Here is a 26,525-nt window from a genome sequence, read left to right on the forward strand (position 1 = left end):
GCTCCTGGTGTACTGGGGGACATTCTATATTTTCTTTTTGCTATATCTTTGAAGTAAATATCCCTTTGTAAAAATTGATTATTTTAAAAGTCAACTGGGGCTACCCACTAGAACAGTGATGGGCAAACTATGGCCAGCAGGCCAAATGTGGCCCCCTGAAACGTTCCATCCTGCTCTCCAAATTATTCCTAATCTGATGAATACAATGAGTAGGATACAATACAATGAAACTTCAGAAGAGTTGCCTTAGAAACAGACTGACAGATGAGCATTTCCTTTCCTTTGGCCCCCTCTTTAAAAAGTTTGCCCTAGAACAAATAGGCAGATGTAGCAGTCTGATTCATATGGTGGGCTACAGGGTATTATATGCATGCAAGCATGTATACATATTTGTGTGTATGCACACGCAAAACACAAACACATGTTTACAGTCACGTGGAAATATGAGGCTTTAGGAAATAATTCTAAGATGAGATTCCTTTATTTTTCTATAATCAATACTACAACAAGATTTAGAACCATTTGCCAAGGACAATTTGCAGCCTTTCCAGAATTTCTTAAGATTCAGAATAAACCCTTGAACTGAGCATATGATTTCCCTTTGGAGTATTTCTTTGCTGTTGCCAAACAAGAGGAGCAAGAATGATGTTGTTATTGTTCCTTGGTCATGTATGTCTCTCTTGCAGGAACTGTGTAATTACTGTTCTTTTTAAAAAATATTATACACTTAGTTACCACCTTCATCAAAAATCATTTAATAAACAAATGCATAAAATAACATGTTAAAACATAATATCTAGATCATTTATATTCTGTTTAAAATAGGTAAATTGTGTTTGTGTTCTGAAATAAAGATTCTTTATTTTTGAGTTCCTTTTGGATTTGTTTTATTTTGATAGTTTTTCCCTCCATTTTGTGGCTTTTTAAAAAATGTAATCATATTATATATTATTGTTGTTCTCTTTTCCTGTCTTCAAATGTTTCCCTAATTTTCTTCCAGAAACTGTTTTTACCTTGGGGAGGGTAGCAATGTCTTCCAAACACCAAACACCAAGAATACGTTGATAATCATTTAAAATATTGACTGTCTGTGTTACGGGAACAAAGCAATGAAACTAACTTATATGACCATAAAATAAAGACTGTCCATCATTTTATCTAGGAATAAAAGCTAACTTGTACATTGGGGGGATGTTGACAAGTCCAGTTCTGAGTGGGGTGGTGTCAAGTTCTTTTGGCTCAACCATGGGCTTCAAAGTGAAGTTCTGCAGAATAGTAGTCAGGAAGAGAAACACCTCCATACGTGCCAGGTTCTCTCCAAGACAGAGGCGTTTTCCTAAAAGGAACCAAAGAGTCTGCTTTATGATAGCCATTTAAATGAATTAGTGCAACAGGAGAGACAAATATATTGATCAAGAAAACTGTGAGGAGAAAGCTGATAGGACCCATGTGATGAGTTATCTTAAGTTAGGTTCTCACTTAATGTCAGTTGGAAATGGCAGTGAACTGCCTTATACTGGAGATTTCCATGGTGGTCCCATTGTCAAGTAGGCAGGGAATTAAATAGGTGCAAATCCAGGTGGCTAAGGTGCTCCTGGCATGTGTTTCAAGTGTCAGAATCAGAGGAATGACATTCACATGTAATATTTTCAGAATAAGTGAAATGCTGGTGAATTGTATTCTTAAGAATAAGCAACAGTTGGTGATGGAATGCTATTGGGCTCAAAGGAATAAAGACCTGGAGGAATTCCATGTGAACTGGAATGACCTCCAGGAACTGATGCAGGGTGAAAGGAGCAGAACCAGGATAACATTTTACACAGAGGCTGATACACTGTGGTACAATCTGAACATAACAGACTTCTCTACTAGCAGCAATGCAAGGATCCAGAGCAAGGCTGAAGGACTTATGAGAAAGAAAACTAGCCACATTTAGAGGAAGAACTGTGGGAGGAGAAACACAGAGGAAAAACTACTGCTTGAACACATGGGCTGATGGGGATATTATTGAGGACGAAGACACTAAACAATAACTCTAGTCCAACTATCAATAATATGGAATTAGGTCTTAATCAATGATTCATGTAAAACCCAGTGGAATTGTGTGTCGGCTAAGGGGGCTTAGGGGGTTTGGGGAGAGGGAAAGAACATGAAACATGTAACTATGGGAAATATTCAAAATAAAAATAAATTAATTAATTAAAGATTTAAAAAAGAATAAGCAACAGTAAGAAGACTTGGAGGGAAAAGAAGCTCGATGGGTAATCACTTGATGATCTAGAGATACAGGCTGTTTGCTTGAGGTTGGGATTGGACTTCATGACCCTGTGAAGGGAAATTCTTGGTTCTCTTTAACTATTCTGAGTTTACACCTGTAAAAAGGGAATCATTTATTCTCTTTGCCTAATTGGACTTAACACTTTGGTTAATAATAACTTAAGTACCCCTATTTAGTAATTCACTAGATTGTGAAGATAGGATCAACTCTTCTTTGTCTACCTTTTGATTGAATCAACAAATGTTTAAACTAGGTGGAGGAGCTTGTAAACCACTTAGAGAATTCACACCCTCAGGAACTCAATCAGCCAGGAATCTGTGAACCCTTTTGATGAGTATTCACATCTCCAGAAGGTGAGAAGTGGTTCCCACAAACACTATTCCCTGGGCAGTGCTAAACAATTTGGAAGCTGTGATTGGCCCCTGTGAAGAGGGGAAGAGTCAAAAAGCCATTTTTATAAAAGGCCCTGAATTTCTGAGGCTAGGGAAGTAGACTTCAAGAAGGAGGTCAGCTTCAAGAAGAGAGTAAGCTTAAGGAAGAATCAACCTCAGGAGTCACCTTCAGCTCCAGTCATCCTCTTGACCTGCCCCTTTGAGGGAACTTGACTGAGTAGATAGCTGGCTTTTGTAATTCAGTGTTTTGTGCATTGCAATATTGGCCTAGGCTAAGCTGTTAGTTACCCTGAATGGAATCTTGCCAATGGCATGCACCATGGGGCAGGTGCCAACTGGCAGTTGGGCTGAGACTATAAAAAGCCCCTGCAAACCCAACACTGGGTTCTGTTTTCCCCTGTCTTCTCCCTGATCACCTACTTATCCCTGACCTTCCCCTGGGGCTCCAGGTAGTGAAGAATGGAGAAGGGTGGTGGAATTGTGGTTAGGAAAAGAGGTTAGCCTAGTTATTAGGACCTTAAGACCAACCTAACAATATCTATTTCCTTTACAACTAATTAGCTAGTGCAGGGGTCGGCAACATATGGCTCTCAAGCCATATCTGGCTCTTTTGAGAGGCAGATATGGCTCTTTCTGCAGGAGCCATAAAGTCAATTTTTTTTTAGGCACTGTTACAGGAGTGCGCACTGTGAGCACTGTACGGCTCTCACAAAATTACATTTTAAAAAATGTGACGTTTATGGTTCTCATGGCCAAAAAGGTTGCCGCCCCCTGAGCTAGTGGATCAAATTATTTATTATTCAGAGACCATTTTGCTCTGGCCGAGGGCAGCCAGCCCTCAGACTGCCAAGACATTCTTAGGACCTTAAACAGCACCAGTAAGCTGACCATAGCAAGAGCTTAATAACACGTAAGCCCTCTTACCTTGGTTATTCCTTCCCAGTTTCAATAAATCCCTTAGCCTTTAATCAGAGAATCTTGTGATTATTCCAATACTATCAAGGGTAAGGAGATTAGGGAAGAAGTGAGAATACTGAGTACCCATTCCTGGGATAGGAAGTCCAGTTCCGACTTCCTGCTGGTCTGCCAGCAGGTCTGCCATTCAACCAATAAGAGGCAGTTACCTCAGCATGGAGGAGCCGTCATACCCACCAGACATCATAAAGGAGCCTAACAGCTAGCAGTGTAGATTCACTGGGCCCTTAGCTTCCAGGGTTTAAATTTATACTTAATCAAGTTCATTCCCAAGCTGAGGTTGCTCAACCTTGTTAACATCCAACCCTTGATCTCCTGCTAGTCCAGTTACTGGCTCCAAAGCCCCTAGCAGTGATTTTACCACTGGCATAACACTTTCCCTTCCTGTCTTCTGAGAGAGTTTAATTCTTATTGAAGGTCAACAAGTTCTGGCAGAGTAAAGCACCAGAGCAATATTTAGTTAGATAGGTTAATGTCTTCTCTACCCTTTTGTATTTCTCTCCTTTTACACTTTCCCCCTATTTTGTAAATAAAAGCTATTAAAGGTCGCTTCAACTTTGAGCAATAATACTTTGAATCAGCAACAACCATTATTATAACTTTCATATATTTTACTCAAACCATAAATTTTTAATCTTTATAATTCCCTTTGCAGTTGCAGGTGGGCAAATCCTTGATAACTTGAGTCTTAAAGAATTTCCCAAGGACCCAAAAATCAAGTGACTTTCTCCACAGACACAGACACACAGTGATGATGTTTCTGAGGCAGGACTATATCCCAGGGCTTCCTGACTCCCAAGGCTAGCCTTCTATTCACTATGCCTCACACTCTCTCTCTTCTCTGAATATGGGTGTTGAGAATGGCTGGATCATTTAAAAACTCAAGACTTACATTTATATAGGAGTTATAGTTCCAGAATAGTTGACAGAGTTATTATCTTCACAAAACTCTATAAAGCAGGTACTAAAGGAATTATTATCAACATTTTTTAGTTTAGGAAACTGAGGTTCAGCTAGATCAAAAGACTCACACATGGTTACATAATTAATATACATATGAAATACAATTAAAACCCCAGTTTCTCCTGATTCCAAATCCTTAACAATCAATCAGGAAGCATTACCTGTGCCTACGTCTAAATTGGTACAGCTCTCATCAAACAATACTTTGATCCCTAAATAATTAGCTGACCTGATCCAATTTTCTTTTTTTAATTGAAAATATTTATTTAATTAATTGATTTAGAATATTTTTCCATGGTTCCATAGTTCATGTTCTTTCTCTCTCCTCTTCCCACCCCACCCCCAGCCAACAAGTAATTCCACTGGGTTTTACATATGCCATTCTGATCCAATTTTCTTAATGATTGAAATAATTATAATAATCATAATAATTTACTTTTTATTGTGCTCTAATGTTTTCCAAGCACTTTTCCCATAACACCTATAAGATCTAGGTGTTATTCTCCTTATTTTACTTTGGAGGAATCTGAGTGTCAGAGATTAACTGATTTGATCATAGTGACATCATTACAAGTATCAGAGATGTGATTCAAACTCCAAGCTCCTCAGTCTAAATGTAGTCTACTCTCCACTACCCCATGCTGTATTCAATCTGGCTAAACATTTCTTTGGTTCAACAATTATACCAATCTCCTTTGGAGTTTGATTACCGATATCTCTGTTTTGGTTCAGTCAATGAAACTGACAAATGGACAGAAATATACATTATATTTACCCAAAGAAAAAGGTACAAAGTGGTCATTCTTCTGAAAGTTTCCAGATTTGTCTAAGAAGTTCTCTGGGTCAAACTCGTATGGATTCGGAAATGCTTTTCTATCATACAAGATGGAGTAGAGCAAGGGAAATACACTTGTGCCCTGGAATCAAGAAATTAGGATGTTAGCTGGGATATGCCACATATCTATAAGTTATATAAAATTTCTAACATGAAATGTTCTAGGTGTATGCTTTTATCGTAGATGAAATATAAGTAATCCATAGCCACTTTTTAAAAAAATAGCTTAAAGTCAAGAGTTTTTATTCATCAACATTCTATCTGGTGATTTCTAAGTTCTTTGAAAGGTGACATATAGTAGTCAATGACATATACAGCATTGATATATAAGATTCATGGAAGATGGAATCAAGTATTTTCATGCCCTTGATGGTTTTAAGAGGCTGCTTTTGGTTAAAAAAAAAAAAAAAGACTTTGGAGACTTGGGAGTGGCTTGTCCCAAGGGATGATGTGCCTTCTCAGTTAACACTGTTAGAGAGTGGCAAAGAAGATCTAATATCTCCTAACTCTTGTACATGGGCTAGTCCCAGTATAACAGAGGTTGTTCAGTCTTTTCATTTGTGTCTGACTCTTTTGTCACCTCATTTGGGGTTTTCTAGGCAAAGAAAGTGAAGTGGTTTGCCACTTCCTTCTTCAGCTCATTTTACAAATGAGGAAATTGAGGCAAGCATGGTTCAGTGAGTTTCCCAGGGTCACATACCTGGTAAGTATCTGAGGCCAGATTCAAACTCAGGAGGAGGAGTACTCAGTTCACTGCACCACCTAGCTGCCTATATAACATATGACTTCTCTTCATCAGTGAACAGGATAAAAGGCCTCTTCATTTGGCAGGGAAATAGCCCTGGGATTTTACTGATAGAAGGAATCAGAAATGGATTGTTGAGGAAATTCTCTCTGCTAATTGGACATCTGCTTCATAACTTAGAATCTTAGATGTCAGGAGCCCCAAGAGGTAAGGTGATCTTCCAGTATGTGTTAACACACTCAGTATATGTTAGAAGCAGGACTTTGAGTATAGCTCTCCTACCTTTAGAGGACAGCTCCCTCTATTCTCTATGACACAAATGCTTCTCTAAGTGTCTCCATAGGACACATTAAGCAAATAGAACTGGCATTCTGTGCCCACTTCAAAGAGGATGATTTTGTGCCTTGTGAAAATCATAATGAAAAGAAACACATCTGACCTTGGGAATCACATATTTTTGGAAGTGGATGTCCTGGACTGCTAATCGTGGAAGACCGAAGGGCAGAAGATGAATATATCTCTGTATCTCATGCACAACAGCATCCACATAAGGCATCTTCACTCTGTCCTGCATGGAGGGTTTTCTACTTGAGCCAAGGACTCGGTCAATTTCTTCGTGAACTTTGGCTGTATTGAGATGAATGACAATGAATAGCAAAGTCTAATGAACATGTTTATTGGTTAGTCAGACAACAGCATTTATGAAGTATCGGCTATATACAAGGAATTATTTTAAGTGTTGTGAATTTGTAAAAGAAAAAAGATAATTTGTACTCTGGAGGGGCTCAGGCTAATGAAGGAGACAAAATACAAACAACTATGTACAAAGAAGATACACTAGGCTTCACCAGTCTTTCAAGAGGTCCGTGTTCCTTGGAAAGGTTAAGAATCCCTGTTTTAGAGCAAGTTTTCCTTAAGTTTACTTGTTGACAATGACTAATAAAAATCCAACTCTATTATCTTCATACTATTATTGCTAATGTACAGTCCTTTCTGACTCTTTGAGATACCATTTGGTGTTTTCTTGGCAAAGATACTGGAGCGGTTTGATACTTCCTTCTCCAGCTCATTTTTTACAGTTGAAGAAACTGAGGCAAACAGGGCTGAGCCACTTTCCTGGGTCACACATCTAAAAAGTAACAGGCCACATTTGAAAGCAAGAAATTAAGTCTTTCTGACTTCAGATGTGACACCCTATTTACTGTATCACCTAGTTGTTCTGTCATGTTATTATTTCATAGGAAATTAATTCTTGGAGTCTTTAGCAATTAGCTTATTTTATAAATGAGAAGTGTGAGACCAAGAAAATAAAGTTTTATTCACAAGACATCATAATTCCTTACTGCCAAAGTAAAGATTACAACTAGAATCTCATGGTTCTCAGTCTTGATCACCTTTAGTTATAACATGTTTGGGAAAAATTGATTTGGGATCCAGTGATTTCAATTTGTTGCTAACTGACTTTGGGATTCACCTTTTTTTACTTGTGATAGGCCAGTTGAAATCATCATCTTTATCACCAAGATAAAAAATTATAATGGTCACATAACCCTTAATTATGAGCTGTATTCAGTTCAACAATGAAGGGAATTAATATTATACTATGATATTAATAACCAAGTATTAAATTGCAATTCATCCCTTATCTTCCTATTTTTGTCATTACCCCACCCCAGAAAAAGTCCTTCTAGTGTACAATGCATCTGTTCATTAACTACTTTCAACTGGGCCCCAATCCAAAAATCCACATGGACTGCAACTTTTGTTTACAAATAGGATCCAGTTTAAGTTAGATCCTCTTCCAGGGAATAGGGGTTTTTCTCTTGTTTCCTTCATTAATGTTTGGATTGACTTAATCTACAAAGAGAATAAGCAAATGAAATCCTGATTGTGATGGTTTCTGTTATTCTGGTTAAGATTGATAGGGGCAGCTGGGTAGCTCAGTGGAGTGAGAGTCAGGCCTAGAGACAGGAGGTCCTAGGTTCAAACCCGGCCTCAGCCACTTCCCAGCTGTGTGACCCTGGGCAAGTCACTTGACCCCCATTGCCCACCCTTACCAATCTTCCACCTATGAGACAATACACCAAAGTACAAGGGTTAAAAATTAAAAAAAAAATTATAAAAAAAAAAAAGATTGATAGCAACTGAATTCTTTAGGAATCAGAAGGGGCATGATTTGCTGCATCTTAGGGTTAGTCCACTGCCCCTCCCCATCAAAAGATATGGAGGAGCTGAAAATTCTTAACCAACCTCTTCATTAAAATGTTCATCAATTGGGATTTCCAGGGGAGATCTCAATGATGTACTGTCAGGTCAGTCAGAAAGAAGACATATCTGGGTATAAAAGAATATCGTTCGAGTCTTTGACACAAATGCAGACATGCCATTGATCTGCCCTTTATTTATAGATCACATGCCCCTATTAATAAATTATATTGTGCTCTTAGAAATGGCCAGATTCTATTTACTGGTTAAATTTCCTCCAGGACAACATCAGCTATGTAAAGACATCGTATCAGGTGTAGTATTGCTGCTCACAATAACAAGTCAAGACCAAGGTGAGGGCTTAATAGTCTCTCTCTTTCCTTCTGATGCCCTCTCAATTGTGTGGGTCATAGGGAATGATTTCTCTTACCTTGAATCTTTGGGTATTTCATGAGCAGTAAAAGCCCATATCTCACTGTGTTGGCTATTGTTTCTGTACCAGCAGAAAACAAATTAGATGCAGTGGCCACCAATTCCTGATAGTTGAATACAGACTGTGGGTTCAGTTTCTCCTGAAGAAAGTAGCATTATTAAATGTGTCAAAGAAGCAGACATTTGAAATTCTAAAGCTCTCCCAGTATGGCATGTAATAGGATATGAAATCTCTATGAACATGATTAGATAATAGGCTATACGGAAATAATGACTTCAACTAGAGAAGACCTGATGGATAGTGCTGTGAGCTTAAGGGAACCATCTTCTCTTCTCCTTCCAATATTAAAAATAACTTTAGATGACAATGAAATGCAGCCTGGTAGGTTGTGTAAATAAAGACATTCTCAGCCTGCATTCTCTTTCAAAAGAAGGGCTCTATTGTCTTAGTTCTTGATCCCACCTAGACATTCTGATAAGATTAATTAGCTCTCTGGTCACATCTAGACATTCTGAGATTATAGAGACCTGGTCCACTACCAAGATAGTCTGATCAGATTAGCTACACTTCTTATTCCACTTAGACATACTGAGATAATAATAATATATATTATAATATATATATTATAATGTGTATATATATAAAGAAGATAAAACTTTATTATTGTTCAGTCATTTTCAGTTATGTCCTGACTCTTTATGATCCATTTTCTTGGCAGAAATACTAGAGTGGTTTGCTATTAACTTCTCTAGCTCATTTTATAGTTGAGGAAACTGAGGCAAACAAGATTCAGTGACTTGCCCAGGGTCATGCAGCTAGTAAATGTCAAAGGCCAAATTTGAACTCAAGGAAGATGTATCTTCCTGACTCCTGGCCTGGCATTCTATCCATTTCACCCCCTAGCTGCCCTAAAAGGCTTTATTAGTGATTAATAATTATAGATGTCTCTCAATGTTAGTCTGTTGACTAGCAGGTAATTTCTCTTCATTTAATCTGTAGATTTAACCTACAAACCCTGTTGACAGTTGGAAAGACAGGAGGAATGGGATTTTCTATGTGAGGAATCACAACTAAACAAGTAGAGAGATGATGAGGTGCTTTCAGCTTCTTGCTGTCTTTAACAAAGTCATAATTAATAGATTTTGTCCTTTGGCTGTTGAGTAAAGTGTAGAAGATTGTGTGCTATCTTCACCCCCTTAAATTCCTCCTCTACCAGACTAGAAGATGAATGAATGATTCTCTAATGGATCATCTAGACCAGCATCGGTGAATCTTTTCTAGACCTCATGCCCAAACTGCAACTTCAAGCTATCTGTGAGTCCTCTGCATTACCCTAGACAGTGGAGGGAGGAAATGCTCACATCGGGTGGGTGGACAAAGGAACAGGGCATGCAAAAAATGTCCTCAGATACTGTGGAGAGGGTGAATGGAGCATCCCTCTCTGTGCCACCAGAGCACAACATGGATAGACTGAGGGGAACATTGTCCTTTGTAAATCAGGGTAGGATGCTCTTGATTCAATAGGAAATATAAGAAAAGGATTAGGACAAGTGATTGACAAGTATTGACTTAAGGTGTGATGCTCCTCTCATTCCCAAATTCTCTTTTTCTTGGCTGAATTTCCAGTGTCAATAGGCACTCTTTCACCCTTGGTGAAAGGACCTATGGAATCAATTTGTTTGCAAGTATATGGCCTAATTTAATGGCAAGTATTACACATTTCTGAAGTCTTGCTTTTGATGCTGTCTCTTCAACTCTGGCTGTGGACAAGAATAGCTGCCTCTAGCATTTGCTTCTGCCTTTTCTTTCCCTTCCTGAGGTTCAGCACAGATTTGCCTTTGCCTCATGCCCTCCCATGTGACCTTGAGGGAGTGGATCCATGACCTTGGTTCTGCTCTACTTTGAAGCTAGGCTGAATAGTGGAAGCCTGACTTGGCAGTCTCTTCTCTCTCTCAAGGTTGAGAAGTTCTCATGATATCATGTCTAGATAAGTCCCATTGAGACCAGGACAAGTATTAACTATGATACTCTGTGGATGACAGGTGGGTCTAGTCACTCTGAAGAGAGCAAAAATCCTTAAATTGCTAAATCCAAAGTCTTTTTCTCAGTCTTCATCATACTTGACCTCTTTGCAGCTATCCACATCTTGAACTATTCCTATTTCTTGGGTATTTTCTTCTGTTTATTTATATTTAACATTATATACATATATAAATATATAAACATATGCATAAAATGTATACTTTTTACATTGATATATTATTAAATCAATGTAACATTTATATGTAACCTATATTTACATATTATATATGATATACATACCTATATTATATATTCCTATTTATTCTATATATTATCTCTCTTTATCTACCTTTTTATTTATCCATCTAAACATATAAATATGTGGAGGAAAATCTATCCTTGAATAGAAATTCTTTTTTTAAACCCTTACCTTCCATTTTGGAGTCAATACTGTGTATTGGCTCCAAGGCAGAAGAGTGGTAAGGGTTAGGCAATGGGAGTTAAGTGACTTGCCCAGGGTCACACAACTGGGAAATGACTATGGCCAGGTTTGAACCTAGGACCTCCCATCTCTAGGCCTGGCTCTCAATCCACTGAGCTACCCAGCTGCCCCCAGGATAGAATTTTTTTAAAGTTCACAAAGTAATTTACCCATGTAATCTCATTTGATTTTCATGCTGTTAAATAATTATTATCTTTATTTTATAGTGAAGGAAACTGAGGCTCAGAGATGTTAGAGAACTACCCCAGGGTCACCTATCAAGCGTATATATCTTTAGTAGGATTTGAACTCAGGTCTTCCTAACTCAAAGTCTAGCAATCTATATAGTATAACACCTAGTTACCTTGTGCTATGGAATAGCCTAACACAATAATACATCTCTCCTTAGTCCATCATTACCTACCTTGAAGACAGCCTTTGGACCCCAGAGATTGTCTCTTGCCCTAATGATTATTTCCAAGGATTTCTTCCCCTCCCCTAAAAAGGTTTCAAAAGTGATTTCACAGCTTAAGCTTATTCCACACAAAATGCTTGTTTAAGCCTTCAAATTATCCATTTCAACTTCAGCTAAAAGGCAGAGCTCTTCCATCTACTGTACCTGTTGCATTTTTTTTTTTACATTTTTTAAACCCTTAACTTCTGTGTATTGTCTCATAGGTGGAAGAGTGGTAAGGGTGGGCAATGGGGGTCAAGTGACTTGTCCAGGGTCACACAGTTGGGAAGTGTCTGAGGCCAGATTTGAACCCAGGACTTCCCATCTCTAGGCCTGAGTCTCAATTCACTGAGCTACCCAGCTGCCCCCTGTACCTGTTGCATTTTGATGAGGAAACAGTCAATATAGTCCCGAGGATTGTTCGGATCTAGGGTTTCCTGATGCTTCTTCACTTCATCCATTATGAAAACCCTAACTTTGCCCATATTTTTATGAATGGTTCTATGACTTCCAGGCAGATGTTTTATGAGTGAAGGATACATATTGTAGAGCTAAAAGGTAGAAAACACACCCCACCCCATGAGAAAAAAGATTTAATAAAGAAAAAAATTTTGTTATTACTATTTCTTTTCATTGCAGAAACTATCTTTTGCCCATTTTTTTTAACCCTCATCTTCCCTCCAATACAAAATTGTGTATTGGTTCCAAGGCAGAAGAGTCATAAGGGCTACCTAATGGGGGTTAGATGACCTGCTCAGGGTATCTGGATGTCTCTGAGGCAAAATTTGGACCCAGAACTTCCCAGTTTGTAGCCTAGTTTTCTATCCATTGATCCACCTAGCTGCTCCCTTTCTGTACATTTCTTTATTTCAGACTAATAGTGGAGGAACTACCTTATAGCTCACTGAAGCCAGCCACATAGAAATGGTCCTCCTAGGCATTCTAAAGGTGATACACAATGCATGGAGATGGAGGTTGGTAAGCACTCCTAAAAGAAGGTTGACTGCCGGGAGCCATCAAATCCATGCTGTCTGACATGGGCACAGGTAGAATTCTGGGACTGCAAATCGGCCCTCAGGAAGGATGGAAATACCCACTCAGACTCCCCTGTGTGACTCTTCTCTTACTAATACTCCATATTATTGAAATTGGTATGATTATTATTCTTACTCAGCCTCAGGGAAATACAGAAATCCCCCTAAAGTCACTTCTTAACAACTTAGCAGATACTGATTTAATGTTAACGACTCTTCTTGGTTATGCAAATGGCATAAATGAGAATCAAATTCCTGTAGAGTTGAAAGAAATATTTTCCCAATCTACTAATGATCCATTTGTTCCTATAGTGATAATAAGGGATGGTAGATGGGACTCTACTAGGTATAAACCCCCCAACAAAACTGTACTTAGATTTTCCACTCTCATATACAGGAGCTTATATAATAGAAAGCCAGGAACATCAATCTTTCATGATTTGGTATGTTAACCTAGGAAGACAATGGATGAAAAAGAAAAAGTTGCCTTCCATGGAAAGGCTGGTTAAGTCCCACTCCTCCGGATTGTTTTGTTAAACCCACAGCCTAGGAAACATGTCAAACATAGCTTTGAAAAATATTGAAAGTTACTGGAGGATGAAAAATTATTGTAACGAAGTTACTGTAATGAATAACTATTGATTAATTGTGTAATTGGTTAGTATAATGAACATTATTCTTAGCTTAACCTCATGTCTTGTACCTCACGGTTGAGTGAAGAAATAACCTCTAAAGCTGTGCATCTTTTTAGAACCAAAGAATATAGGACATTTATAGAATGCCCAAATCAAACGACTTTGTAATTTTGTAGAAGTTAATGTATGACTTATTACATTATCTGTAAGGAAAAATGTATGTTGAAAATGAAACTGCATACCAAAATTATGAGTAACTAACAAGCATATAAAAACAAAATCCATGGGAGCTTGGTTAGAGCAGTTTCTTTGTGGTGCCTGGCAGAAGATAAAACGTTAGCTGTCTCTCATCTCCTTTCTCAAACCACCAAAGCTGATTTCCTCCAAAGGCCCTCCTGCATCCTGTCAGGGCTGGACTCCCACAGTTGACTGATAGTGGTCTCTCAGAACTCTGGGATTCTATGACTCCTTTCTCAGCCACCTACCTTGATCCAGATTTCCTCTTGGGGTTTTGGGACTAACTTCATTGGGAATCATGGTGCATTCACAGAATTTTATGGAGCTGGAAAAGGACCATAGATGTCACTGGAAACTCAGGCTGTGTGACTGATCTCAAGTTCAGTTCCCTTTTCATAGCAACCTCATTTGAATTAGGAGAAGGAAGCAGAGGACACTCTTCTATAGGGTGAAGCATGCTCCTCACTGTCATGTGCTCCCTATTCTTCTCCATTATGGTATGGTCTATTGGAATTTGGCTGTGACTGCACTTCTCAGAGAACAGATGCTCCCCTAATCCACAATTCAAACAGATCTAGGAATTCAGTGATCAGTCATACAAGCATAAGACAACCTTGACCTTACCTGGACCCATAGTGTGTTTGAGAGACGAAAGTTTTCATTGAACATTCTCATTAGTCTCAGAAATGTCTCATCATCATAGTTGAAGCGATTGTTAAAGAGAATGGAGCAGATCACATTGCAGGGAGCACAGCCCAGGATGAAGGTGGGGTCAAAGAACTGACCTAATGGATGGGGAAGCCACCAAAGGAAAAACAACTTTGATATCATACTTCTTAGTAATTCAGCTCTAAGAGGGCAGGGACTCAACTTCTGTCCAGTTAGATCTGAATACTGGTTTCAGATTTCTTAAGATTGACCTAATATTTTCCCTTGGACTCTTTCCTTTAGCCCTAATTATGACATTAGTATTAGATAAGAATTGATATTCTTCATAGACAACATTCTATTACCTATATCCCTAACCTCTTTCTGCCTTTGTACAGGCTTGACTCCCTGATTAGAATTTTCTTGCTCTTTCTTTCTCATAATCTCTACCTCTCTCCAAGGCTCAGCTTAGATATTACCTTCTACACAAAAGCTATTGTGATTCTCCCAGTATTTAGTGTTTGACTTCCATCTTGAAAGTACTTTGTAATATCTTATATATGCACGTATAAATAATATATATTATATTTTTGTTTACATATTCATATGTAGTATTTATTTATTTCTGCATATGCTCTATTGACCCAGTATATTGTTTGGGGTTTTTTTAAACTTAACTTTTTTTTCAAATTACATCTAGAAACAGTTTTTGACAATTGTTTTCTGACACTTTACAATTCAGATTCTCTTCCTCCCTCAATCCCCCTCCCTCACCAGGCAGTCAATAATCTGATATAGGTTATATTCCAGTGCATTCACATGATTTGTATGTCCATATTGCTCATGTTATGAGAGGACACATATCACACATTCAAAAAAAATTTCGTGAAAGATATAAAGTAGAAGATGGCATATTTTGATCTGTAATCAGACTCCAATAGTCCCTTCTTTTTGCCCCAGTATATTGCAAATGCTTTGAAAGTAGGGTGGTTTTGTGTCAAGGCATCATACCATCACCTTTTATCTGGGACTCTACATTGTATACTATATATATTTACAATATTATATATGTTTACATATAATATGTATGTATTATATTCAATAAATACACACACTACATTTTATATGAAGAATATATATTACATATACTTACAATGTATACTACATTGTAAAATACTTTTTGAATTGAATATCCACCTGAATGACTAAAACCAGTCAAGGCGGTCAAGCAGAGACAATGAGCTCCTCCCACCAGAGAAGAGGTTTGAAATTGGGTATTGTCAAGTGGGAAGGTTCCACATTCCCAGCAAATGAACAGTGTAAACCAACCCTTTGTTTTCCAGAGCTCCTCCACCAGACACTGGGCTTCTTCCTGCACTCTCTCCTCAATACTTCTCTTCCCCATCCCAAAGTTCCTCAGGGTCATGAGGGAGAAACGTCTGTTCTGCCTCCACTTTTCACCATTGCTTGAAAAAAATCCTGAGAAAAGAATAATCAGAGTAGACAGGAAGTCATTTCATGGTATGACTCTCAGAAGATGAGAAGTTTGAGGGAGGGCAAAATTCAAGTGCTTGGAGCATTGTGCAGATGGGAGATAGTGGGGGATGGGTCAGGTCGAAGGGAACCTGTGACAGATGAGACAGTACCTCATTAGGCAGCATGGTAGGGAAAATTCTGGAATTGAGTCAGATAGACCTGAATTCAAATCCTGTTTCAGACACTGTCTTAAATTATGATCTTGGGAAAGCATTTAACCTCTCAAATCCTCAGTACCCTCACAAACAAATTGGGGATAATAATACATAAATATATACACTTAGTCCTCAGAGGTGTTTTGGGGCTAAAATGAAATAATGTGTTAGGAGCAGTTTGAAATACTATGCAAATGCCAGTGGTTTTCATTGTTGTCATCATCGACTATGTTGATAATGGTTATGATAGTGCCAGGAAAAAGGATAGAGAGAGCAAAGCCATCAATTGGTGATCTTATGGTTGGCTTCTTTGATGCAAGACCAATGTAAACTTGTTATCAGAGAGCCATCAGAATTCTTCTATTAATAAAATGCCTGCTTGGAACTGTGTCCAACTGGATCATGGACTTTGAGGGAGAATACAGAGTGGAAGTAGTGCCAGACTCCTAAGTAGAGAAATAGGTTCAAATCATGTCTCTGCCCCTTACTAAACTGTGACACCAGGCTCATTTCTGTGAACTTCCTTCTTGGATAGTAAAATATAGTCAGTAGTACCTATCTCAGGGATTTGGGGAGTTTACTAGAATAACATCTATTTTTCCCTGATTTGATAAACTCAGTTTTGCTCTCTCCCATACCCACAATAGACCAGCTCTACCCATAAATCTGAGGGAAGAAGAAAAAAATCCCAGGATTAGAGATGCTGGAGATAGAAGTAATGAGAGATGTAGGCTGTCAGGGACTTTTAAAGGGTAGCATTTCAAGATCAAGAAGAAAGAGGCCAAAGGGATTTCTCTCCACCATTGATCTGAGTATGAGGATTCTACTCCACTCCACTAGTGATAAAACAAGAAAATTTTAAAGAATTTTTTGCCCTTGAAACAGAAGTCTCTGTTAGCAATAGAACTGTGTGGCTAATTTGACTTCTGGGGAAGAAAAGGAATAACAAAGGAGTGTTCAAGTTGTGAAAGGATATTCTTCAAATTCAGCATTTGGGATGACTGCTACTTTTTGTAGTAGCAACTGAGTCTAGGAATCTGAACTAGGTCTGGAAATAACCAGTTTGAGGAATGCCTATAACCTGATAGTGAGCAGAGTGATTCTGGAAGAAGCTATGGGTCAATAGTAATTGGTTTTTTAAAAAGACACATTTTGATGGTAATCTTGTTATTCTTTGATCACTTGTAAATATTGTATAGTTAGCATATGCTTGTGATAAACTCCAATTTGACAAGTATGCATAATTAGGATTTATTTAAATGTAGCAAGTCAAGGGATATTTTTTGTTGTTGAGTAAGGGCTGAAGCCACAATTCTAATTAGACAAAGAGACTCTGATAACATTTCCCCTAGACCAGTGATGGGTAAACTATGGCCTCCTGAAATGTTCTATCCTGCCCTCCAACATTATTTCTAATCTGACAAATACAATGAGTAGGATACAATACAGTTGCCTTAGAAACAGCCTGACAGATTAGCATTTCCTTTCCTTTGGCTCCCTCTTTAAAAAGTTTGCCCATCACTGCCCTGGACTATTGAGGTAAGTCAATGCCACAATATTGCATTCTCTTTTGAGTTTCATAGAGGGCCTTTTTCAACCTTTGCTCAATATATCCCTAAAGCACCAAAGAGAAAGGGATTATGAGGTTGAGTAGTCTCAGGGGATTACAGTAACCTAAGTGCTAGAGGACACACATGTATCATATGACAGAGGAAGAAGAGGAAGAGATAGAAATTGTGTTGCAATGCAGGCAAGATCCTAATAAATTATCAGTTTTTATGGGATTAAATTGTATCCCTATATTTGAAAGAAACAGTAAAATTAGGCTTCATAGCTTTAAAAAAGAAAGAAAGAGACTAATGAAGAGACTGAAAGGAAAATAACCCATCCTATCCATGTATGTACAAATGGCCTGGAAAAGAGATTCAGGATCTGGTTAGCTCTGTCTAGTCCTGCTCATGCCTTGTTGGTTCTAAGATGAGTATTTCAAATCTTTGTCTCTCCTCTGGTGACTAGGACAGATATATTCCAAGTGTCAATTAACCTCAGTTCCATTGGAATGGGTCTTAAAATTCCCCTGGAATAAAGTGCTAAGGAGAAATGTGAGCCCAGGACCTCTAATGACTGGATGATTGAAAAAAGTCTTGGTTTTCAACAGCCTAACTCTCAAGAACTATATAAATGACAGGAGGAAATTCAGATATGAACTCAGCAAAGAGCAGGGCAGGTTGATACATATTTTAAAAAGGACATGCTACTTATGCTATATTCACAGATCAATTGCCCCCTTTACTATCTTTTCAAAATGAAAATGTCTATTTTGGTTGATGACTCTCAATTCTGTAATAAAATAATTAATTTTTAAAAACTAAGTAAACTCAAATAATAGGACAAATTTACTTTGATCCTTAGTAGGAATGCCTTTAGTTTTTTCCCATAATTTACCTTTGGCTTCTAAAAAATAGTATTTATCACATTAAGGATAATTTCATACTAAATTACCTTATTCTACTCTAAAAATTATAGTCAAAATAGACCTTTTGTTATAAATGGATAATGTGTATTGATACTGTCATTATCTTGTTGTTTACTGAGTCACTCTTGCATTCCTGGCATAAATCCTATTTGTTTATAGTTCTAAGAGTTCATAGTATTCTGGCTGAAATATTGTTGAATCCTGCTTAGATGTGTGTGTGTGTGTGTGTGTGTGTGTGTGTGTGTGTGTGTGTGATATTTGTTAATGACTTTGGCCAATCATTTCCTATTTCTTTATGCGCTTTTTCTTTTCTTTGCTTTGGTATCCCAACCTATCCTGAAGATTATCTTGGGTTTTTCAAGGCTATGCCAGCTGAGCAAAAGGTTGGCATGATATAAAGAATAGAGTTCTAGGTTCAAATTCAACAGAGATTTTGGGTACCCAATCCCATTTTTAATGTATAGCATCTATATCACTGTGGGCAAGTCTTTTATCTTCCCTGAGGTGTCAATTTCTTTATGTGTAAAAGATAGATCAGTGATGTCAGTACTCATGACAGACTTCAGGGCTTGATGACAGGGAACTGGTCTGAGTTAAGATTCTACTTTTAGCTACCAGTATCCTGGCACTTACCACATGATCAGGTCATCTTCTCTTTCCATCATACGTATTTTTAATGACATTCTTTACACTAATCTTCATTTTATAATTTCTTGTTGGTAATTTATTTCACCAAGTCATACCTACCATATCCCTCTCCATAGCCCTTTGAGTGATGTTGTACTTTAGATCTTTGGATATAATAATGTTCCATGATAGAAGAATAATTATAGCTAACTTTAGATAATGTTTAGGGCTGAAACTTACCGTGTCCTTTTAAGATATCCTCAAATATTGGTAGGGGTGCTCTGTTTAGAAAGTCATCTCCCTGGTCAATCAGAGCTTCCTTTATTGCTTCATATCCATGCAGTACAACAATTCTCTGCAGCCCTACGTACACAGTATACACAGGGCCATACTTTTTAGACATCTAGAAAGAGGTCCGAAAGTCATTTTTCAGTCATAGTTAAACCCCTAAAGACATTGCTTGGATAGAAATTCACAAAGGTTTTTATTAAAACTGACCACTGCCACCTGTTTTAGGAACACACTCCTTTCTATATATGGGATGGCAGCCAACTGAAGGACAGAAATCAATCTGGACGTTATTCTCAGGGTGTCCTACAATATCAAGCTGTCTTAGAAGCCTCTGCCATCATTTGGAGTGACTTGGGGAAAGTCAGGCTCCAACAATGCTAATTTTTCTTTCCAATTTTCCCAATTTACCACTCTCTCCTCTTTCTTCCTGCCTCCTTCCTTTTGCATATTGGTAGAGAAATGTTTCCCACAGGAAAACAGGGTAATATTCTTCAGTTTGGGAGATGGTTCATGATAGGAACAGGATTAATTGGTTGGGTGGTTTCCCATTAAGGAGACCAGGACATGGAACTAAGAATCTAATTGGGTCAGAAGATTCATGTTAGAAGAGCCCCAACCCATGGGGAACTGGCATTCCTGAAATTTGAACAAAGTTATACCTTTCTTGTTACCTTAGGGTTCTACTTTTTTTTAAATCTATATAATAAGTTTTTTCTTTTTCATGCTTTAAAAGTTATTTTTTAAAAATCTTTAATTAATTAATTAATTAAGAATATTTTCCCATGGTTACAAGATTCATGCTCTTTCCCTCCCCCCCTTTAACCCCTCTCATAGCCATTATGCAATTTCACTGGGTTCTACATGTGTCATTGATCAAGACCTATTTCCATATTATTGATATGGAGCACTTGGGTGCTCATTTAGAGTCAATATCCCCAATCATTTCCCCATCAACCCATGTGATCAAGCAGTTGTTTTTCTTCTGTGTTTCCACTCCCTAGGGGTTCAACTTGAGACCTACTTCACCATCATTTGGGTGCTTTGATCAGAAGCAATAGATTAGAAGAAATCCTAAGGAAGAAAGAGATGTTTTGTAAGAGCCTTAAATGGTGACCATTCCAGGGATGGACTTGATTAGTACTACATGTCTTGAATAAATATGGACCACACTTAAAGAAGCCTCCTGACTTGAAATGGGAGAAGAAGGCCAATTTTGTTAATTCTCCTTTCAGAGGCAAGGTAAAAAACACATCTTTAGCTCTGGAACAGCTAGGTATCACAGTGGATAGAGCACTAAGCTTGTAATCAGGAAGATCTGAGTGAAAATCCAGCTTCAAATGATTATCATATCTGTGACTTTAAGTAAGTTACTTAACTTTTCTATTTCTTTTCTTTTCCTTTCTTTTCTATTTGTGTGACTTGAGCTTTTTTTTTTTTAGTTTAAATTAAATTTATTTTATTACATCAAATTTCCCATGTATCTCCCTCCCTCTTCATGTTTCCAGGACTAAAGGCATGATTTCACACACACAAGTATATTATGTGTATGAAGGAAATTAACCCTCTCCCCTTTCTGGGGTCACATAGTTTACCTGCATACCTGAACTTGACCTGAAGGCGAGGATTGTGTGAAGGAAATCATGGAGTGAATTGAGTCAAGAGGATACAATGGCAGTAGGAAAAAGGCAGCAATAGAGACAAGAGATCACGAGACAGGGAACAGGGTGACATCCCCTGCATTGCCCTCTGGACCATCCCCCGGGGCTGCTCAGGCAAAATAGAAAGCCACATTTGGCTACTGAGATGTGGTGTGTGTGAGAGTTAGGGGCAGAAATAAGTTTTGATTAACTGTGGCAAGAGCAGATTTCCCTCTCTTCTGTGTTTGTTGCTAGCTAGACTTCCCTGTACAGTGTGGCTAGGGAGCCCCAATGGTGGCCACAGAATAGCAAGCTATATGGAGCAATAAGGAAAGTAAACTGTATATCTCTCTCCTATTCTTCCATCTTTTCCTCCTAACTACCTTTTGATTAATAAAATTATTAATGGATGGCCAGTCTCATAATTTTCCCTCTTACACATGGATGTTTCTATTTATCAGTTCTTTTTATGAAGGTGTACATTCATAGTTATTCTTCAAACAATATTTCTGTTGCTATATATAATGTTCTCTTGGTTCTAATCATTTAGGTCTTACATGTTTTTCAAAAAACGAACCTGCATGCCTCAAAATGTCATTTCTGCTACATAGTAGTATTTCATCACAATCATATTCCATAACTTATTCAGTCATTCCTCAAACTGATGGGCATCCCTTTAGTTTCCAACTCTTCCCCACTGCAAAGAGAGTTGCTATAAATATTTCAGAACATACAGGTTTTTTTCCCTTCTTTCCTGATCACCTTAGGACCTAAAAGTGGTATTGCTGGTTCAAAGGGTAGACTCAGTTTCATAACTCTTTGGATATAATTCAATATTCCTTTCCAAACTGGTTGGATCAGTTCAAAATTCCACCAACAGGGTATTAATAACCTCATTTTCCACATCCCCTGAAATTTTGTCATTTTGTCCTTTTATCATTTTAGCCAATCTGTTAAGCATGAGTTGATATCTCAAAATTGCTTTGATTTGCATTTCTTTAATCAGTAATGATTTAGAGCATGTTTTCATATGGCTATATCTAGCTTTTATTTCTTCATCTACAAACTATCTGAGGGGCAGCTATGTAGCTCAACAGATAGAAAAACAGGCCTAGGAACAAGAGTTACTGGGTTCAAATTGGACCACAAACATTTCCCAGCTGTGTGACCCTGGGCAAATAACTTAACCCAGTGGATTAACACTTTTCCATCTTGGAACTGATACTTAGTATGGATTCTAAGAAATAAGTAAAATTTTTTTTGTTTAACTGTCCATATCTTTTAATAGTTTGTTAATCGGGGAGATGGTTCATATTCTTCAAATTTATCAAAGTTCCCTGTATATTTTATTTTTTTATTTTTTAAAAACCCTTACCTTCCTTCTTAGCCAATACTATGTATTGGCTCCAAGACAGAAGAGTGGTAAGGGTTAGGCAAAGGGGGTTAAGTGACTTGCCCAGAGTCACACAGCTGGGAAGTATCTGAGGCCAGATTCGAACTTAGGCCCTCCCATCTCTAGGCCTGACTCTCAGTCCACTGAGCTACCCAGCTGCCCACCCCCACCCCCATGTATATTTTAGATAAAAGACCCTTATCTGAAAAACTGTCTGTAAATTTTTCCCCAATTTTCTACTTTCCTTCTAGTCTTGATAAAATAGCCTTATTTACATAAAACTTTTTAATTTAATGTAATCCAGAACATTCATTTTACATCTCACAGTGTTCTCTACCTCCTATTTATTCATAATTTCTTCTCCTTTTCATAAATCTGTTAAGCAATGTGTTCCATGTCCTTCTAATTGACTTATAATATCTCCCATTACATCTAAATTATGTATTCATTTTGATTTTATCTTGGTAAATGGGGAAAGATTTGGTCTTTACCTAGTTTCTGCCAGATTGCTTTTCAGTATTCCCAACAATTTTTTAGCAAACAATGAATTCTTACAGGAAAAATCTGAATCTTTACTTTTTGCCAATTTTCATAAGTTTTCCCAATTATATGCCAACAAATTTAACAATTTAAGTGAAGTGGATGAATACTTACAAAATTATGAACTGCCTTAGTACTGTGCAGAGGGAATTTCATCCCCTCCCCCCTCCTGGATTGCTGACTGGGTCTATCCCATTATCTACATGATAAAAGGGTCTGGATGGAGCCCACCTGGGTCTTTTTGGCTCAGAACTTCCCAGAGCTGGCCGGGATGGAGAATCTTCCAAGGCTGAGCTACTGGTGGTCAGACAGACTTAGAGTAAGAGACTTAAAAAGCTATGCTTCTCTATCTTTTCTATTTCAAGTGATGATTAATAAACTTTACAGAGAATAAGAATGTGGGTGGATATTAGTTTTAAACCTAACAGTACTAACAGAAGGGGAAATAGACTCTCTAAATGAACCTATTTTAGAAAAGGAAATTGGATAGGCCATGAATGAACTTCATAAGAAAAAAGCATCATGACCAGTTGAACTTGCAAGTGAATTCTATCAAACATTTAAAAATCAGCTAATTCCAATATTAAATAAATTATTTAGAATACTTTGTAAAGAAGGAATCCTGTCAGATCCTCTTATGTAACAAATATGGTGCTGATATGTAAATCAGGAAGAGTAGAAACATTGAGAGAAAATGGTAGGCCAATTTAATTAATGAATATAGATGCAAAAATCCTAAATAAAATATTATCCCGGTGACTAAAACAATATATCACAAACTTAACTCACTGTCAGACCTACTTTATGATGAAACTCTCTGTGTCTGTGTGATTTCTTCTCATCTTATGATCTCCTTTCCTTAGACTTTAACTTCACACCCATATTCATTCAGTCTCTAGTTTCCCCTTTCTAGTGTTCTACCCACCAGGAACTTTAGTGAAGTCAGTGGACAGCCTCACAATAAGAGAAGAAAAAGAAATTGAAGGAATCAGAATGAACCCACAGAATAAAATTGTCTCTCTTCACCGACAATATGATGGTATATATGGAAAATCCTAGAGATTTTACTCAAAATTTAGTGGAAACTATCAATAATGTTTAGCAAAGTAGCAGGATACAAAATAAACCCACATAAATCAACAGTATTTCTTTATATCACTAAAAAAGCCATAAAAGAAGAGATGGTAAGAGATGTTTGAAATAATTTAAAATAACTATAGATAGACTAAAAATATGAAGCAGTAGTTATCAAAAACCTTCTGATACTGGCTAAGAAAGAAAAGTAGATTAGTAGAAGGAAATAGACAAACAACAAACAACAGGAAAAAGTTATAGTAACCTTATTTTGACAAATTCTTCAACTGTGAAGTGTGAATAATAGTAGCAATTAGCTTCCAGGTTTGTTATGATATTCAAATGAGATAATATTTGTAAAAAATGCTTCACATATTATCTGATACATAGTAGTTACTATATAAATACTGACTTTATCTCCTTATTGCTATGATATCTCAGATATGTCTAGGAATATTGGAGAGGCTACAATGTCCACTCAAGAAGCCACACTTGCCTTTGGGCTCAATATCTTTATTCTAGTTTATTCTAGAATTAGAAAGAAGGAAGAAGGACAGAGATGAACCTTTCTGTCCCCTGTGACTAGGAAAGTAAGCTTTTCTGGTACATAAAAGAGAATTTGAAGAAAATATATTCTTATTTTGCATTCTCCAATTATGTAAATTTAGATTGAGCTTCAATCAGGTTGTTTAGACATTTATCTGGGATCTTGTGACTTAGATTTATAATTTTTCATTTTTCCTTCAAAGTGTAAGATCTGAAAAACAGTTTGGAAAATTAGAAAATGGTAACCAGAATCTGAAGACAGACCAACATCTCACATGAAATACCAGGATAAGGTCAACATGGTACATGATAGTGATCCCATAAGCAAATTAGTGGAACATGATATAATTTACCTATCAGATGTATGGACAAAGGAAGAATTTATGACCAAACAAGAAACAGAGAACATTATACAATATAAAATGGATAATCCTAATTAAATTAAAAGATATTAATACAAACAAAACCAGTGCAACCAAGATTAGAAGGAAAGCAGAACCTTGAAGGGAGGGAGTTCAGTGTCAAGAGACTGAGGACACAAAGGCAAAAGTGAACCCGTGTTTGCCCTCTAGGACATCATAGGATCATGCTACTTTGGCCATGAACTTATTCTTTAAAGTGAGCCACTGTATCGAGTTTCATTGCAAAAACCAGAAGCTTCATAATGTCACCTCCTAGGAAATTTATGGGAAACCTGGCTCTGTAGAATCATGACAATAGAAAGAACTCTTTTTTACTCTGGCAATCTTGTTTCATTTCTCCTGGACTTGATTTCCTTATCTGTAAGAAGAAAGAATTGGGCTCGATGTCAATTGCAGTTCTAAATGTGTGATCTACAGCTCACTAGACTAGTTCTTATACTTTGTCTTTATGTGCCACAAAGGTATGTTCTGGCCTCTCTGTTATTCTCCATAAATGATAGTCCATTTTTGCTATGGCTTGTCTACCATGCCTGGAGAGTTTCTCTGTCATCATTTTTGCCTCTCATAATCTTTACCTTCCTTCAAGGCTCAGCTCAAATAGCCTTCCAAGGAAAGGGATGTAGGAGGCTAGAAAGAACAGTGCCTTTGAATGAGCCCTTTGCTATCTTTGTAACCTTGTTCAATTCATTTAACCTCTTGGAGCCTCAAGTTTCTGTATCTATAGGATAAGAGCATGAGACTCCATGACCTCTTAAATCATCTCTCTCTCTAAATTCTTTGATCCAATGATAAGAGCCTTTCTTCATTCCACTAGTTACTCATGCTCACCTTCTATGCCAAATGATTCTGTGTAGACAACTTGTATTTTCTTTTCTGTGTTGTTTTTCTCTAGTAGAGTGTAAAGCCTTTAAGGGCAGGAACTCTCTGCTTTTTATCTCTGTATTCCCAGTGTCCAGCATAGTGTTTGGCACATAAAGAGCACTTGAATCCCTCTTGAAATTGTACTGAATTGAAACAATTGAATTTGAAACTCTTAACATGACTTCTAATCTTCAGGGGAGTTACTTAGGGATGGCTCAATTGCTCCCATTGAATCACAGGATAAAACCCCTTACCTTGTCAAAAAATGTAAAGCGATCCTTGGAGTCCATCTGTAGCATGTTCCCAAGGATGGGAAGAGGAATTGGGCCAGGTGGGAGCCTCCTTGCTTTATATCCTTTGCTCCATGTTAACTGGAAAAATAAAAAACAGACAAGGGCAAGAGTGGCAAGAACCCAGAAATCCATGGCAGCTACAGTGACTAATGAAATTCCAGGGCACAAATGCAAAGGTGGCAATGACTAGTAACAAAAAAGAGGTCAGGACTGATCAACCAGTAGAGAGTCTGGGATGCTAGAAGCAAATGGAATTTGATATTTAAATGATTTTTGATTGCATCATCTGTAGGAAAAGGACAAGTTCAATACAATGTTCTTCTGCAAGTTCCTTTGT

At 37.5% G+C, this 26,525-nt stretch overlaps 1 protein-coding gene across 1 annotated transcript; it reads right to left on the minus strand.

Annotated features, from left to right (window-relative positions):
• Positions 1-462: 462 nt before the first annotated feature.
• Positions 463-26,320, minus strand: LOC123236366 (cytochrome P450 2C44-like). The gene is made up of 9 exons (XM_044662692.1): positions 26,150-26,320; positions 19,372-19,534; positions 15,667-15,816; positions 14,314-14,474; positions 12,158-12,334; positions 8,824-8,965; positions 6,628-6,815; positions 5,384-5,525; positions 463-1,336 (listed from the first exon to the last, which is right to left on the minus strand). Exons 1-9 carry the CDS (start codon positions 26,318-26,320, stop codon positions 1,155-1,157), a joined length of 1,476 nt encoding a protein of 491 aa, XP_044518627.1. The 3' UTR covers positions 463-1,154.
• Positions 26,321-26,525: the final 205 nt, after the last annotated feature.

The sequence above is a fragment of the Gracilinanus agilis genome, chromosome 2, assembly GCF_016433145.1.
Source record: "Gracilinanus agilis isolate LMUSP501 chromosome 2, AgileGrace, whole genome shotgun sequence".
Lineage (NCBI taxonomy): Eukaryota > Metazoa > Chordata > Mammalia > Didelphimorphia > Didelphidae > Gracilinanus > Gracilinanus agilis.

Coding starts and splice junctions, on each gene's coding strand:
- LOC123236366 (XM_044662692.1), bottom strand. CDS start 26,320: ATGGATTTCTGGGTTCTTGCCACTCTTGCCCTTGTCTGTTTTTTATTT. Junction 14,475..15,666: donor GGAGCTCTGGAAAACAAAGG/GTTGGTTTACAC, acceptor CCCATCCATTAG/GTCAGTTCTTTGACCCCACC. Junction 5,526..6,627: donor AAAAATATGTGATTCCCAAG/GTCAGATGTGTT, acceptor TCTTGATTCCAG/GGCACAAGTGTATTTCCCTT.